Below are 18,282 nucleotides of genomic sequence, written 5' to 3'. Positions count from 1 at the left end.
ACGTAAAAACAACAGTCGCGCATAAATGTCTTGGCAATTATATCAACCGGAGCTACTATTCCAATTGTACCGGCAATAACCGATGTCACAAATACTCCGGCTCCTATTAATTCAACAAACATTATTAATTCACCGATTCCTTCTTCGGAAACCAGGGAAGTAAACACATCAGGTGCGCCATTTCCAAAAGCTAAAATCGTTACACCGGCAATATTCTCCGACAAACGTAGCACGTCGGCAATCACTGACAATGAGGGACAAAAACTGGAAAAAAAAAAAATATATTTTTACTCTGTATGATAAAAGAAAATTGTAAGATTTAATAAGATTTAAATTTAAAAAATCTGATTTGAAAAGCTCGGGATATAAGAGAATTATTGTTGACTTTTTATTTATAAGTTTTCTCGGTACTTTGTCAGTTATTACAAGAATCTCAAGACCCTTCTGGCATTAAGTTGTATATCTGTATATCAAGCTCACAACTACAAGACAATACTGATACGAACACTAACAATAACAATAACACGGAGGGTGAATGAGAAAGAGTAAAACTGAAAAGTTTATACATACAAGTTGTCAGCCGACGTTCCAAGTACCAGAAATAAATATAATAACCATAGTACACACAGCATAACGCCGGGGATGAATAAATGTGACTTGCTTGAATCAAATGAACAGAAAAGGATTTCTGCATACTGAATGTACGAACTTAATCTACAGTCACTTGTACTTCTGACCCACTCACAGCGTTTGTCAGGGTGTACATTCCACACCCAAGAGCAATCATCCTAAATATTAATTAATTTATAATGAGCAGTGTTGTTTTTTTTAACCTTAAAGATTTACAATATAATTTTTTGCTTACTTTAGATATTTGTATCCCTTTTAAACGATGTAACAAATTTCTTACTCTCATTTTTGTGAAAAAATTATTTTATTTATTCTTTTAATCAATTGCTTCAAATTTAATTAATTATTTTATGCAGCTTTGATTACAAACAACATTATTGAATTTATATTATAAATAATAAAATGAATCGACGCGAAGTTGGCAATGATGGAAAAATAAAATTAATCAACAAATCAATTATTAAAATGTATTGAATTTTATTTAACAGGATATAAACGAATGTGGATGCGAATGTTGAATGTGATTCTGGATAAAACCAGATGTTACGAAAAAAACCAACGCTTACTTCTTTTTTTTTCTTTTAAAAAAAAAAAAATAAAAAAAGTAGATTAAAGTGAAACAGGATACAAATGCAGAGAATTTAAAGCGAAAAAAATGTTCAATTATTTAGTTATTCTGAATGACTCGGTATCTAGAATTTTTTATTCTCAATTAACCGCATCGAAATAGTCTGGGTTCTCAAACAAATCTCTGCAGACGACAACTATCTACGTATATACAAGTATACGTCTATATAGTAGTGCCTCAAGAGCCCAACTTGAAATAATAGTTCAGTGACACATACAACACATCGGAAAGTTGTTGTTAGTTTGCCATTACATGCTGAGGTGAGATTGAACAGGACACTCGTCTAGCCGTAGACGTGGCCGTATAGCCGTCCACTATTCTCTACTCAACTCGTCCGCAAGGCAAACGAGAGGTTCATTAGCGTCCAAGAGTCTGGCGCTCATCCATCTCTGCTTGAGTTGACGAGTTGCGCTACCAAAAGAACCCCATTATGCAACGCCAACTAGGGATACAAAAGATACAATAAAAGTGACTTCTTCTTTTTTTTTTTTTTATAAAAATAAAACTTTAAAAAAATTTTCTCGAGGAAAAAAACACTTTGACAAACAGACTACTGGATACATCGAGGTCATAGTTAATAAGTTACACGTCAGTTTTAGATTCAATGAATAAATATTATAAATAATATATATTATTATTTAAATAAGTTAAATAATAGAAATTAATCAGCTTGTTTTATTTTGGAGTACTAGATAATTTAAAAAACTTATAAAGACTCAAGAAATTTCGGATATAAGTTTATAAAATTATTCTAGAACATTTTTAACAGTTTGTAAATTTTTTGAAAATTTTTTAAACAAGAACATTCAATGTTTATAAACAGAAAATGAATGAAATAATAGTTGAGCGTTTAACCATAAAATTAAAATGAAAACTTTGGCTGCTGATAAGATTTTAACTATCAAAACTAGTGTTTTCATAATTACAAAGATTTATTTTATTTAAAATATCTTTGTTTATTTTTTATGGTTATTGTGGGCATCGCATTCACAGCAGTTACTCGGGAAAGAAACATAAAGCAAGAAAATGCAAAAGAGCTTTTTTTTCTGTAGTACAGCAGCTCTTATAATTAATACAAGCTTTGCTTGTTAAATAGTATTGTTCTCAGAACCAGGAAACATCGCTGCAGAAAATCTCTTTCACCTAAGAAGAGCCGTTGCCAACAAACGTAAACCTTTATTTCTTGACTTTATTCAACTTCAGACTACTGTAGAAAATTATAAGTCAAATAAAACAATATTTGCTATTCATTACTAAGCATCATTATTAAATTTAATTCTTATTGCTTATTATGCTATTATGCCGCTTCAGCTTATTATTTTCGGAAGCTTGTGGTTAGAGTTATATTAATTCAAATATTACTTCAATAGGAGATAAATGACAATGGAATGGAAGCATATTCTGGTTATATTATTGAAATGGAATTTTGTGCATTTAATACGAATTAAGTTGCAGCGCCTCGAGATGAAAAATAATATTTTTTAAATGAAAAATTCTTCTCTTGGTAAAAAAATAAAAACTAAAAGAATCTTTTTAATTAATCTCGGATTCCGATACGTTTTCTGTCGTTAAGGGGGATAGCCACTGTGACGCTGGAAAAAATAGGCAATTTTCGGGAATTTTTTTTACTAGGATAATAAAGGAATTTGGGGATCGGGTTTTTTTTGTTTTATAAAGTATATGTTGAGGATAATTCTCCTAAATTTTTATTCAAAAATATTTTGTTATCACAAAGTTATAAACATTTTTGTAGAGCACCAAAAAAATTTCCCCCTCCATTGCCGGTACTGTAACTCAAAAACGGATTATCTGAAACAAAAAAACCAAACGGCATTTTAATCTATAGGAATGTCGCTATCGTCGCACGTAGGGGATTTTGAAAATTTTGATTTGAGAAAAAATGGCGCCATATTGAAAATTTTTTCGTCTTTTTCCTCATTTTTTGGACTCAAACAGCCTTAAAAAATCTTAAAAATTAAAATTTTCAAAATCCCCTACGTGCGACGATAGCCACTAAGTAGACGAATACGGGGAAAAAAAAAATTGAGAATCGGTTCATATTTACGAAAGTTACAGTACCGGAAAGTTTGAAAAAGTCGTTTTGAGAAAAACGCGAGTAAAGTTTTAAGAAGATTCTCGCAACTTTAAAATCTAGTCTCACAAAATATTCATACTCACATCAAACTATCAAGTCCTGGGCCATATGAGGGTTCTTCCTCCTTATCTTTAGTATTGACCTTGACTTTTTTTATTTTTTTACTGGCCGTTTCCATGCGGCTTTCAGCAGCTTTAACCCGAGTAGCGTCGCGCTCAGCGCAGTATGAGTAGAGTGTTGGTCCTACTTTAACATCGAGATTCTCTAATATCTTCAGAGTTGCTAGAGCCCCATCATTGAATGTAATTGTTGAAATATATAAAGCTATTTCAACAATAAGGGAACAAGAAGAATTTGTTTTTGGGGCGAGCTGCCACACTAATGCATTGAAGCTTTCATTATTATTTTGTGTAAACCCACCGACACATCGTTCCAATAACTCTGGATTCGATAGATCTTCATAAATCGGTATTAAAGCTTCCGCAATATCTGCAGGAAGTGGTGGTTTTTCAACTAATGAGTCCAAAGTATTTGTTGCCACAGCTTTTTGAAATTGACACCACGAATTTGCACCTTCAGGACAAAGAAAATGCTGCGGATCTTCGGGTGATGAAAACTTGTGATAAAATGTTTGCCAAATAGCATTATACATCTCATCAACATCATTAGAATGACGTCTGATTGCTAAACCATAATACTTTGTAAATTCATTAATTGCTTTGTCCGTTAATCGACCTTTCCCACCTAAACTTTTCTGTGTATTTTCTTCTTTTCCTGTTTTTGTCTTCTTGTTAGTTCGTTGCTTCTTCAAAGCCCTTAGTCGACTGCCCATTCGTTTTTGCACGTGATTAATACATTCCTTTTTTTTATCTTCACCATGTCCCCATACGGTTTAGCATCACAAATATTTTTATACGTTTTAGTGTCACCATCACCTATATAGTTTACATACTTAACGTTATGTAATAACTCTGATCGCATAAACATCTCTTTTATTCCATCTACCTCCATTTGTCCAGAAGAATTTTCATGGTTTATTGGACAGTCTAGAGCATGGTCTTGCATAAATTGATCGTATTCAGCTGTTCCTTTTTTGAGCTCATTAGCGCACACATCTTACAATAACTGGATTTCATACTTACATCTACGATTTTGCCAGTGAAGTAACCAATTAGAGAAGATATACCAAATGAAGATTTAAACCCTCTTTTCTTCCAACTACCGTCACCGGAGACAGAAATTCCAGGAATGTCATTGGATTTTAAATGCTTGCAGGTTTCTTGGATTTCTTCTTTAGCAGCTTTTTTCAACACTAAATCACAACAGTTTCTAGCTGCATTTCTGATTTGTGTGACCAGACGATCGTAAAAGCTATGGAACATTGGTCGTGGTAAATCCATGAAAGCACAAAATCTTTCAGCTCCAGATAACCCAATACTAATTATCCGCATTGCAAAGATGAAACGGCGATTAATTTCATACGCATTCTTGATGAGTGGACATGAATTTATCAAAACTGGATCACATTTTTTGCAATTCACAACTAGTTTAAAACCTAATCCTCGAATACTTGTCTCAGTAAAGTTTACATCACCACCACACTTTTTACACGATACACAGCCACTTAGTAAATTAAATATCGAAAAAAAATTTATAATTTTGTAGCTAATACTCGAATCAATTGTACAATCAGATTTTTGTGATAATTTCCTCTTGGAAGCACTATCACGTCGTTGAGAGCCAGTATTTTTTCAGTTTCATATCTGTTGAGCGGTCGATTAAATTTTTTCCTGTCGTTTGGCAGTTTTCTTTCGTTTTTAATAACTTTACTTTGTTTACGATCCATTATTTAACAAATTTTTTTGTTAAATAAACAAAAAAAAAGATCAGAAGATTTAAAAAATAAGTAAGTAAACAATAACGAGTACACTAAGAAACTCAATAAATTAAAGAACGAGTGTGTATTCATACAAAACAACTAAACTATGAGGTACAGTATCTCAACAATAAGAAAAAATATACGTTAAAAGTCAAATAATTGTAACGGTTGACAATCGTGAGGGAAAACAATCGCCAACCCGTACGAATCAAAGACGGAGCGAGCAGGCGACGTTTTCGTCGAAGCGCCGCGCGTAAAACGGTCAATCGACGTGCTCTTATAAAAATGACTATAACTCGAAAACTATTCGGAATTTTTCTATAAAATTTGAAATACATAATTTTGAATATATAAACTTCAGTTTAATGAAAAAAAAAAAAAAATTTTTTTTCCGAAATTTTACAGTGGCTATCCCCCTTAACAATTGCGTTTCGTAATAGCCATCCAGTACATACGTACTCGATGTAGTTTGCGGAGTACTATAGCACGAAATTCTTTTATTAAAGCTCCAATTGAACAGGGAGTACCGTTTTCCATTGGCGTATACTTTTATAAAGCCACAGTAACAAAGTGTACAATAATTCTCGGTTAAAAAATATAAAAAATAAAAATAAAAACAAACAAAACCTACTCTCATTCATCACATCACTTTTAAATGGATTTCAACTTCTATTTAGAAATATAAGAAACTTATTTTATAATAAAACATATAATAGAAAAGATAAAAAGTTGTAGACGAGTAGCCATCAAAAAGTAAACTTTTATTACTGTCATATCATTGTGAAAAATGACTCAATGCGTCAATTACGATGACAAACTATTCAGTGATAGTTGCCTGTATCCGCTCGCGCTGATATTACTGGGATCTCTTTGAGTTGGGAGATAATTGTGTCCACAATGTAATTATTTATAACCGCGTGAAGTTACAGATCATTCACTTCAGAAAGTCTACAGGCTTTGACCTAACGTGAATAGCAAGTCGTAGAAATAAAATTTTTATAATTATTTTTCTTTTTATTAATTAATGATTTAATTAGTTTGTAAAAATGAGACCGACACTGTTAATTACGGTCTTGTTGAATTTTATAATTATTTGCTATTCATTGGAAGACTGGGACGGTTCATCGGTTTGTAGAAAAAGAGTCAGGTAATATTCCCTATTGAAATGTATTTCATTACAAAATTTAATTACATTCAAAAATATTTTAGCAAATTGCTAAATTTAATTTAAGAAATTTTACCATTTATGGGAAAAACAGTGAACAAAAAATTATTATTCCATATAAAAATCATTTTAATGTTTACTATTATTTATCTTACTCAATTAATATATATTCAAACTATAGCTATCTGAAAATATCAAAAAATCATCGCTCAGAAAAACGTTAAATTATTGTCAATAATTTTTATTTCAGCATACAAGTATCGAGATACGTTCCATACATCGAAACCTACAATAAAAGGATTTTTATCTTCAAAAAAACATTATCGAGATACAATTATCGATGGGAGGTAAATTTTAACTGCCTAAATTAAAACTAAAATAACAGTTCGTTAATTTAAACATAAAAAAAAATGATCGAGCGTAAAAATTTCATTTTAGCACCACACAGAGTGGGACATTGAAGATACTTGCTGCCCGGGGTACGCAGAAGATCTTAACGTGTGTCGTCCAGTTTGCAGCGGGGATTGTCCAAATGGACTCTGCATACATCCAGACGAGTGTTCTTGTGATGTCGGATACATGCTAGTAAATACAGAGAGCGGCAAAACATGCGAGCCACACTGTCCATTGGGCTGCACTTTTGGCACATGCACATCCCCAAACACCTGCACCTGTAACGACGGCTACGAATTGGCCGACAATGGGCATGAATGCGTCCCTTCTTGCACCGCACCCAAGTGTGATCTCTTGAGCGTCTGCATTTCCCCCAACAACTGCGTCTGTGCTCCCGGTTACAAAAAAGCTTCCGAATCAACATTTGAATTTCACTGCAAGCCGGTTTGTGTTCCCGATTGCAGTGATAACAGTTATTGCGCATCTCCGAATGAGTGCCGCTGCGACCCAGGCTACAAAATTTCATCGCCCAAAGAATTCTCATCAGCTGGATCCTCCTTAGAGCCCGTGAGATGTGTACCAGAATGTTCTCCAGATTGTGGAAATCACAGCTCGTGTATTGCTCCGAACAAATGTGAATGCCACTCCGGCTACGCGTCATCGAGTGATTTGGCGGAACAGAACGGCGACTCAATGACCCAGTGCTATCCAGTCTGTGTACCTTCCTGCGGTCCTCACGGCACCTGTGAGTCTCCAAACAAGTGTAGCTGTAACACAGGGTTCAATTTGATAATCGAACGCAATACCACAACATTGGAAATCACATCGGTGACATGTCAGCCTATTTGCGATCCCCCGTGTGGAATCCGTGGAGACTGTGTCGCCCCGAACACGTGTTCCTGTGATAAAGGATGGAAAATAATGGTCACCCAGCTTGCCGACAAGATCGACCGCTACTGCACACCGCATTGCGAGCGAGCCTGCGGCGAATTTTCAACTTGCATCAAAACGGATGTATGCGAGTGTCATCCGGGTTACCAAATAATCCCCTCGGACCAAGCCCATTTAAATTCCTCCGAAGCCATTAACTGCCGCCCCATCTGCGAAAAACCCTGCATCAATGGAGTTTGCGCTTCCCCGAACAGTTGCGACTGCAATGACGGCTATATTCTAGACACCGAAGATCCCTACAACTGCGAGCCGAATTGTGGAAAAGAAGGATGCATCAACGGGTTCTGCTCGGCTTCTAGGCAGTGTACATGCAACAAAGGCTATCAATTGAGCAACAATTCACAGTCGATTTGTGATCCCGTTTGTAACAACTGTGTAAACGGAGCTTGTGTTGCTCCTAATACGTGTGTTTGTAATCTGGGATACGAGGAAAACGAAGCGGGTCAATGTGTTCCCAGTTGCTACGGCCGGTGCATCAACGGCAGTTGTATTGCGCCCAATAAATGTCAATGTAATGCGGGCTTTGTTTCTAACGTAGACAGCGATAATTTGGAAAGTAGTTCGCCTATGTGCAGGCCGTACTGCACGTACAACTGCACAAATGGCACGTGTACGTCACCGGATGTCTGCATTTGCAATCCAGGATACGAGAAAAATAATAAAGAAGAGTGTGTGCCGAGTTGTGATGGACGTTGCAATTTCGGACATTGTGTTGCGCCGGGTCAGTGTGATTGCTATTCCGGTTACGTCGCGGTAGATGATCCCATCAGCGCGTGTCAGCCATACTGCAAAGACGGATGTATTAATAGTCTGTGTGTCCATCCTGGTACCTGTCAGTGTGACTCGGGTTACACTGTTAGCAGTATTAATACCAGTTATTGTGAACCTGTTTGTCAGGGTGACTGTACTCACGGCGACTGTATTGGACCAAATGATTGCCAGTGTCATCAAGGGCTCATATGGCGAAAACCAGACAATAAAACAGAGTCTGATGGTGGCGGCAAAGAGTTTGGTAGCTGTGTCAATCCCTGTGAAGGTGGATGTGGAGACCACGGGATTTGCAATGTTGAAAACCGGACGTGCGACTGTTTTTACGGATGGGCTGGCCAAAACTGCAGGTCTGCCTCGCTCTGCGGGATTATCCGCAACGACGGCGACGAGGATTTACTCCGATGGTGGGTATTCATGTTGATTTTTCTTTCATAAAAAAAAAAAAAAAAAAAAATGAATGAATAAATGAAAAAGTATGAAAGCGTAACTTTATTTGTTTCGAGTGTTTTGATGAACTGGAATAATAAGAGATAGTGGTGTTATAAAAAACAGAGTGAATTTTATTTAAATAATTGGTAGGATAAAACGCTGAAAATTATTGTGAAAAAAAAAAAAAGAAAAATCAATTTCATTGATTTAATATATGACTTGGTGGAATTTGACGAAGGACTTAATTCATGAATAATATCGGGGGCATTGAATAATTCATCTCTACTTTTATTATTATGATTATTATTATTAGTGAAGTATTTATATTGGTTTTAAATTTGAGCTAGACAGGAACATTATCCGAAAAATAATGAGACGATAACGGTAGACTATCAGACTTTAGCCTAGGGCATTTTGATTGTCCGTTACGCCCATTACGAGTCGAGAGTCATTGTCAGAGATTTTCATCCTTTAGCTGAGTAGCGAAAACGGAAAAAATAAAATAGAAAAAACTAAAAAAATATATGAATTGAGTGAAGGTATTTACGAGGATCATAAAGCTTGATACACGAGTTTCTGTGCCGTAATCATAGTTGTCAGAGGGGGGGGGGGAATATATTGGATATATATCCGAAATTACGAGTTGACGATCCACAAATATCGAAATCAGGTAGACAGGTAGATTCTCTCGAGTCGGCGAAAGTGTAAGCTTATTCGAGGTCTTGCGACTTTTCACAGGGTCGTCGATAGATTTGGGACAGCTAACGACACCGTCAAGAATTTGGAGGCTATAAACTGGCACGGGCCGTCTTGCAACGCAAAATGTAGCCTCAGTAGTGCTAGCAGTAATGTCACCGAATGCTTCCGTCTCCTTGCGTTCAACAACGACTCGAAAGATCAGCGATACGACCAAAGCCATGTCTACGTTTGCTTTCTCGATTTCAGTGAGTTACTCTTTCAAAGACTTTTACTTTTTTTATTTCATTTCATTTCAGACTTCAACAAGCCATTTAATCGCTTACTTGAACAGAAAAAGTTCGTAGCGATAAAAAAATATACGAGAAGATAAAACTTTTCATTTTGTTGGTTTTCTTTTGATTGAATTCCACTTCATGTTTCTTCAGTTTAAATTTTCATTTTTGTCTAGCAAATTTTCAATTTTTTTTTTTTTTTTTTTTTAAGTCTTGTAATGATAGTGATAATAACTCGGATTTATAATTGCAGCGTCGTCGTGCAACTCGGAGAGTCTCAAGACGAGCAATGTACCTTTCATCAGCATAGCGAGCGTGGTACCCGTCATAATAGCAATTGCCGTAGTCGCTGGAGTAATTTTGATAGTGGTTAAACGACGCAAAAGCCAGATCTTTCAGGGTAAGTATCAGAGAGACGCCCCGTCGTTAAGAATAAATTGCCGGAAATTAACGAACATGATGGCTTTTTTTTTAGTTAATGTAATCAGCACTGACAACCTGTTGGAACAGTCATCTGAGCTCACGGATTCACTGATCTACTGCGACGAGGGCTTTTTGTCGACACGTTCTGTGAATGCGCAAGAAAGTAAGAATAAGTGAGAGGGTGAGTGAGTGTTTAAATGATTTCTTTAATGTCTAAATATGGATAACAAAACGTGGAACAAATTATATTTTAATTGCACGCCTCATAATCGAAGCGTTGAGGTAGAGTTTTCTGTTTTTAATTATTTTGCTTTTTATATTTTATTTCAATCAATTTTATTGTGAAAAATGAGATTATGAGGCGTGCACTTTTGAATTTTCCAAACTTTTTTTAAATTTTCATACTCCGCTCATTTTTATCAAATATATTTTTCGGAGTCTTTTTTTCTTAAGCTATAAAGTTAAATATTGTTTCACGTAAACAAAAATTCCATTGCAACGATTAAAATATTAATATTTATATTTGTCCGGTAAATAATAAACAAAAATGTTGAATCAAGATACTCAAAAGTGAATAAAAATAAGCGCAAAAGCATAAAAGTGCTTGAATAATATTAAATACGCTTGCGGTAGACTTTTCTCGCAATTCTTAGCAGTCACTTTGAAATCGCGATATAAAAAAATAAAAACCGCCGCTACGGTAACAGTTATAGGTGACGTTTATTCTGTGCATTAATTAGCAAACGCGTGATAGCTTAAAGTTTAACTCGCCCATTTTGTAATTTCTGTATAAGCGACTTAGAAAGCACGACATTTCTCTTTACATTTTTCGTTACCATTAAACTTGCAGTGTATACTATACATACCTACTGTGCACAAAATAAGATAAGGAAATATCTCGGACCACGGAAGTTGCCTCTTTCATTTTTATCTCTTTTATTATCATTATTGTTATTATTATTTCTTTATTTTTTTTTTTAATTTAATATAAGATTTTATACTCCTTCTTTCATCTCCTTACTACCGCCCACCCCTGTCTCGTCTTTGCCCGAAAATCTACGACAGTTAAAAAGTTTCCATATATACCCCCTTCCCCTCCCCCAGCTCGCCGTTAAACTCTAAAAACTCGTGCCATAACATTTGTAAGCGAATGTACTTGGTTAAATATTATTCAAAAAATTACTGCCGTACTCAAAAATAATTTTTTATTTTCATTTAAATCCACAATAAAAAATTAATTATTTATTTTAATTAAATTTTAAATTGTCAGCTCAATTCTTCGCAATAATATATAAATTTAATTACCAATTTTAATTAAATATAATCCAAACATAATTTTTTTTTTTTTTTTTTTCAATTTAAAAATAATTATAAAAATAATTGCCGGATAAATTTTTTTCGACAATAGTCACCACAAATTAAAATATCTCACAAACGAGGAACGTGTGCCGAGTGTAGATTTTATTGCACTTGCATCAAGATAAAAAAAAATCCGGAGAAAAATGTGTCAAGAACATTGAGAGAAGATTTTTCATCCGGATGGAAGACTCACTAAAATCCGGCAATCTCTGGTGTAAAAGGTCCTTTCGACGGTTGTTGACGAGACCGCTGGCATCAGTAGTTCCAGCAGTACTAGATAGAGCTGGAGTGAGTTGCTCATTAGTGTTTACTACGTTCCTCGTTAGTCGTTAGAGCTGGCTCGTATCTCTTTACAACATTTCGCAGGACGTTACATTTCTAAATTTTATTTATTTTAGTCTTTTTATTTTCTTTTCATATATCTTTTTTATCTCTTGTTATTATATTTTGTTGCTCTGAGCGGCTATTACGCGAATCAAAGATTTTACCCGCAATCGTTTTTTACAAATATTACACAGAACTACTACACAACAGTTTGGAGTTTTATCAACGAATTGCCAGCTTTTGAGATCAATTTACTTTATAAACTCCTCAAATTTGATGAAAAAAATTTTTTTGGTAATTATAAATAAATAATTTATAAAAATAAATAATTATTAAGAAAGTACGAGCGCTAGGCGGAGTCGAAATAGATATTAACTCTAAACCAGTAAGGAGAAAGCAGTAACCATATGATTTTTCTCAATATATAGAGATACAAGTCTTTTATCAAAAGTTGCCTTGGTGCTCAGACTTCCTTAAGATATGAATATATATTATTTATATTTTATACTTTTTATGAGATTGTATCTAAAAGTATAATTAATGATCCATAAAATTATTTTATTGTATGTTTAATTCGACAAATAAATTTTATATTTATTTATAAAGTATAAATCTTCTTCTATTTAAAAAGTATATGTATATTGACCAAATTATTTATTATGAAAAATTTATAGATATATATACATATATCACATATATGTGTGTAGACATTTAAAGTATGTAAATCCATTAAAATGGTTGAATAAGTAAGTGTTTTGTGTATTTTTTATTCAATTAGTTTTTATCGTGGCAATGAATTTTTTCAGGTCACATGAGTATCACGCACAATTGAGTCAACACCATTATATGGAGAGGATCGACTGTAACGATTAGATAGACGCAATTTAATTTAATTCAATTCCCCGCGCCTCATGTACGAACCTGCTATCGTATTCTCTTTGGTTCTGTAATCAATAAAAACACCCCGGAACGTTTAATTAATCGCAACGAGTCGTTTTAAATTTATTTCCCCGGCCAAGCTCTACTCTCGATGTCTCTTTTTAAATGAGATGTTTTTATATTGGTGCAATTGCTGATGAGCAAGTAGGGGGAAAAAATAAATAAGTTTTTTAAGGAAAGAAGATTCTTAGGAAAATTGTTGTAGAAAGCAATTGAATCTCCACCTGGCTTACTCTGTTTTCTGATTTAAATACTTTTTATACAATTTCATTTGTTACTTATTGTACAATCAGGAAATACTTTGTTTTTAATTTAAAAAAAAATTTTTTTTTTATTTAATTAATTTTCAATTTTCAAATTCAATATTGTATTTTTTATTATGATCATAATCGATAATTAAACTTAATAATAATAGATTTGTTGATGGGTGCGACGTTTTGTATTGCTTATAATACATCATTAAGCAACTTTACAGCTTCAACATCCTAATCGAAAACATACTTACAATTTATACAAATAATTGTACCAGAACTATTTCCAATTGTAATGTATGTGCCGATGCATTAACTTTATACTGTGTTAGAACATTATTTATTATTATATGTGAAGCTGTAAAGTTGCCTGATAACGGATTAAAAAAAAAAAATACAAAGGATTGCAAGATTTTACAGTAATTAAGAAATGACATTATATCTTGTGAACTATTGGCATTTTTAAAGATATAAGCTCATCCCGACATTACACTCATCGAAACCTTTCATTTAAGTACCCACATCAATTTTTCATATATTTATATATATTACATATATGTATATATGAAAAATATATCAAAATGCATGTGGGTACTCAAATGAAAGCTCTTAACGAGTGTAACATCGGGATGAGCTTATATCTTTATAATTGTCAATAGTTAAGAAAGTGCAGTGCAATTTAACTAAAGTCATTATATAATTAAACAAAATTTTATTTATTATAATTATAAGAATTTTATAACCAAGTTTTTGATATTTTAGAAATTCTTAACTTTTTGATTTTGTGTAAATTTTTTTTCTTACAACACAAGTCTTACAAACTGATGAAAAAGGATGAGATAATATTGATCTTTAACGCTTAAGAGTTATGGTTTATGAATTCAGTGACCGAGCAATGAATATTTATGAGAAAGAAAAAAAGCCTCAGACGATTAAATTTCGTGCTATTATTGCATTATGAAAATCTGTGGGATTGTGGAAAACTTTCTGCTACTAAGACTTGAATATGCATACATATATACAGATATATTTAAAGAAAGAGAAGAAATATAAGAGTAAATGAGGTACTATATCATTCGGAAGTGGAATCAGAGTATTCTAACAATTTAAAAAAGCATTGAAAAGAAAAAAAAAAAGCAATCCCGATTGAAGGCTTCATTAACGCGAGCTCTTTTTTATGATTAAGCCGTATCGAGACAAATGTCAAACAAAAAATTAAATTGGAAAATTCGGTCCCCTAATGAATCAAGAGCTTAAAGTTAGAGCTTAAAATAAAAGGAAAACAAACTCAAAGAAACAAAAGACGTTAAACAGAAACGGGAATAAAAGGTATAGGAATAAATTTCGATTCCTCTTCTCGAACAACTCGTTCGTTCACGAGATAACTCTTTACCTAAGCAGTATTAATGATGACTACGCCCTTTCTCATTTAGCGAAAACTTTTCACAAAGCCCGGCTATGAAAGCTTGACTCATCCTGTCGGTACAGAAGATAATTAATCATCATCCTTCTAAATGCAGACGGATTGTGTTTTTCATTTTTCATTATTCTTTTGTCGACATTAAAGCTAATTCCCGAGCCTTGGTATTTTATTTGAATCAAATCTTTATTTTATTTTGAAAGAAAAGAGAAAAAAAATTTTTTTTTCAACCCATAAAGAAAAGTGTTGCAGGACTAAATTGTAGAGGACAATATATCTAGCCTATATATTGGTATACATACTGCAAAGTTACGATAAATGTAGTTTAGAAGCTCTGAAACTCGAGGACATATCGGAGAAAAGCTGTTAGAAAACTCCGCGAGTCGGCGGTAGATGAAAGACGAGAGAGTAAAAAGGGTGTCAAGGGTTTGAGGTACACACGAAGGAGTTGAAGAAAGCCGAGCCAGAATTTTTCAACAAGAGTCTTCTTCTTCTTCTTGATGGTTTCCGCAAGTTGTTGTCAACCAGCGCCACCGCGTGCTAGCGTCAGATAACCATTTTAATGAGGAGCTATGTCTCTGGTATTCTTACGCTGGGATTTTTAGTTTTATACACGATAAAAAAAAAACTTAAGAAGAGTTTAAAGATGAAAAAAAAAATTTAATAAAACTTGGCAGTACATAATTTATTTATTTTTATGTAACAAGCATTTTTTAATGACATCACCAACTACTTACGATAAAAATATAGATAAATGAAATTACGATAAAGTAACAAAAAACAAGGCTTTGATTTTTGAAAAACAAAAACAGTTAGATTTAAACACAGGAAGCAATTCTTATCACTGGCTTCCGTTTCGTTATCTCTATTGTCTCGCTCATGCAATGAGCATTTAAGTCTCTGAAGAACATAAAGAACACTACAGAAAATAAAAGAGAAGAAGAGGAGAATCACTTGAATTATCTTTTTCTATTCCACCGATCCTCATTGTTCTAACTAATTTCTTGAACTCTAAAGTCGTGGTTCCTATTCTCATTTCCGTGACTTTGCTGTCGACAATTCACCTCAAGATCTTTTATGCTACCTCTTACTCAACAATACTTCATAGAGACATATAAGATACCTCAATATATATCTATAATCTGTGTACTCATCCTTACAATTCTATCTTGCTCTCAGCGTGCTCCTCAATCCCATAACTAACTGCCCGTTGGACCGTTCAGTTTGTGCTTGCTTGCTCGCTTCTCTAGAGCATTGTCTCGTCGTACACTGTAGTATTAAATGTATAGTACAGATGTATATATAGATATTCGCTCTGTCTTAACCAAGACAAGACAAGACGCTCTTCTCAAAGTCGCTTTCATGTCCAACAAAAGGATCCACCGATCGCCATTTCCTGGTTCTTTGTTTCCTAAAAATACCTCACCTCTTTCTTCGCGGTGATAGCAGACTGAGGTGAATTAGCTCTTGAGCGACTGACGTCGCAGATTAACTGATGGAGATTTTCCCTTGGGGTTCACTTAAGCCAAAAAAGAAAAAAAAATAATAAAGATCGAGCTTCGGAATGAAAGCAAGGCAGAACGTTATTTAAATTAACTTTGCAGTCGGTATTTTCTGTGGTTACGGTCGCTTACGCAAAATAGCTGAACCCATCGTCGCTAATTCGATCCCCAGTTGTTTTAATTTTCCCTTAATTTAGATAAATTAGTTTTTCACGTTCAATTTCGAATAATTTAATTCGACACGGAGTTAAAATAAATACCGAGGGGTTATTTTGTCAAAATAATCAGGAAAAATTTTTCTGGGTAGTTATTTCGATTTAGGGCCAGCTACACTGTCGTAATTCTAAAAGAAGAAGAGCCTCTCAAAAAAATTCAGAAAGTTATTTGTCTGAAGAAAAAGTTTGAGGATTAATTCTATTAGCAATTAATCCTGACGGGAAGAAAAAAGTTGAAAAAACGTTGCCCGCATAAGTCCGAGAACACATTTAGTTAGATCAAAGAGACATAAATTGACAGAATGGCCTCGGCTATAGGGTCAAAAGTTACCAGCACATGGGCTGGTAGGGCCAGACGCTGTAAATAGTAGCCCACTTGGTAGGATACGAGTAAGAGAGACTTTTAGAGCGAAGGATTTGAGAGAAAATAAAGGGTTGTTGCGAGGTTGAGTAGACAGAAAAGCTATAGCAGGATACACAAACTGTCGAGCTGATATCGTCGGCAATTAGCGGGGATTTACCACACATTGGAATTACTCGCGTTTCTCCCGTCTGAGTCTGACTCAATACTATACTGTACTATACTAAACCTCTACTCTTTTCCAGCGAACGATCGAAGCTTAATTGCTGGTTTTAGACCCGAGACTTTTCGACATATTACCAACACACACTGGAAATCTCCCACGTCAAACAGCACACTCTCAGCGGATGCCCTCGGTCCAGGCATACCAAAAGTTTCGTATCATCGATCTAAATTCCGAGAGTTAGTTTCGAATTCCATTTTCACTCCTGAAAAGAACTGATACCAATAGTGCCGATTGTTATTAAATCAAGATTAATTGTCTTCTGCAAAAACTGAAACCTTATGAAAAACTATGGGCTGCGATTTCAGAGTTCTGATTGTTCGAGTAATGATTCAACTTGTTTGAAACTATTTTTTTTTTTTTTAATGCCAAAGAGAACGAAAGATGCAATCAATTGGGAAAAAAATTTTTAAGTTGTAAATTATATTTTCCTCGGAAAAAAAAAAAAAATGACATCAAAAAAATAGCAAAAAATGCGACAGCAAGAAAATATCGATACTGCTATTCTAATACATTGTATACCACAAAATTTAACATATTGACTTTTTTTGAAAAATAGAATCACAACAAAAACTATTTGTTGAATTGTGGAACTTCTCGATGGCGCTGTTCGGATTTTACACGTAAAAAAATTTAACAAACGGGCCAGCTAATTAATTCAGGTTGTAATCAAAAATCGACCCTGACATATAATGTAAAAACAATATTTTTTTTCTCAACAGACAATATTAAAAAATAAAAAAAAATGATCTCGTTATAATGCCAAGTATATTGATGGTAATTTCACGGTTGTGTGCGCCAATAGAGAATCGATCGACTGTGTGACATCATACGCCTGTACAATGGGAAACAAATTACGAAATTACCATACTAAGTGACTTTCCGGTGTGTGCAATAGTCCGTCCACGTGGATGACTATATGGTTATAGGTTAGATATCCATCCATATGCATGTCTGTACATTATACATACGCAGACAGATCTGGCGTACAGGTAATATAGGTAGAAGCCTTTGGGACCTACATCATGACCTCTACGAGCTGGAAGCAACCAAGATCTCCGTGTATTTGCGTCCGTATGTGGTGAATCTGCAGAAGCTCCCCATGGCCACCCTCACCTCGTTAATGTGCCAATACGTGGTGTACATCAAGGCTACAATGAAGTATGCAGTCGCGAGTGCTAATTAGGATTCGCCTCTCTTTACGCTTCTGCAAATCTGCAGATATATCGATGATGATAAACCGGGAGGCGCTGCAACTACTCGGGTCTCTCTCCCCAGGGAATGAGCGAGACTATGTGAAACAATGTTCTGTCGCGAGTAATTCAAAATCTGTATATATTGCTCCCCTGATAA

At 34.4% G+C, this 18,282-nt stretch overlaps 2 protein-coding genes across 4 annotated transcripts; one reads left to right on the top strand and one right to left on the bottom strand.

Moving 5' to 3' along the window:
* Positions 1-2,941: 2,941 nt before the first annotated feature.
* Positions 2,942-4,200, bottom strand: LOC141529593 (uncharacterized). Its single transcript, XM_074246215.1, has 2 exons — positions 3,437-4,200; positions 2,942-3,067 (listed from the first exon to the last, which is right to left on the bottom strand). The coding sequence occupies exons 1-2, from the start codon at positions 4,183-4,185 to the stop codon at positions 3,064-3,066; spliced, it is 753 nt and encodes a 250-aa protein (XP_074102316.1). The 5' UTR covers positions 4,186-4,200; the 3' UTR covers positions 2,942-3,063.
* A 2,078-nt stretch (positions 4,201-6,278) lies between these two features.
* LOC141530059 (uncharacterized) lies at positions 6,279-13,090 on the top strand. 3 transcript variants are annotated; one of them, XM_074246916.1, is made up of 7 exons: positions 6,279-6,379; positions 6,648-6,744; positions 6,836-8,916; positions 9,680-9,885; positions 10,166-10,312; positions 10,388-10,498; positions 12,825-13,090. In XM_074246916.1, exons 1-7 carry the CDS (start codon positions 6,279-6,281, stop codon positions 12,848-12,850), a joined length of 2,769 nt encoding a protein of 922 aa, XP_074103017.1. In that variant the 3' UTR covers positions 12,851-13,090. The 3 variants fall into 3 exon arrangements, with proteins under 3 accessions (XP_074103017.1, XP_074103018.1, XP_074103020.1); XM_074246917.1 differs by having other exon boundaries at positions 10,388-10,516; positions 12,825-13,088; XM_074246919.1 differs by lacking the exons at positions 9,680-9,885; positions 12,825-13,090 and having other exon boundaries at positions 10,388-10,516.
* The last annotated feature ends 5,192 nt before the right edge of the window (positions 13,091-18,282 follow it).

This window comes from Cotesia typhae, unplaced genomic scaffold (assembly GCF_013202065.1).
Source record: "Cotesia typhae breed Kobodo isofemale line unplaced genomic scaffold, CoteBio_Ctyphae contig_48, whole genome shotgun sequence".
Lineage (NCBI taxonomy): Eukaryota > Metazoa > Arthropoda > Insecta > Hymenoptera > Braconidae > Cotesia > Cotesia typhae.
This window is presented reverse-complemented; position numbering and strand designations above follow the sequence as displayed.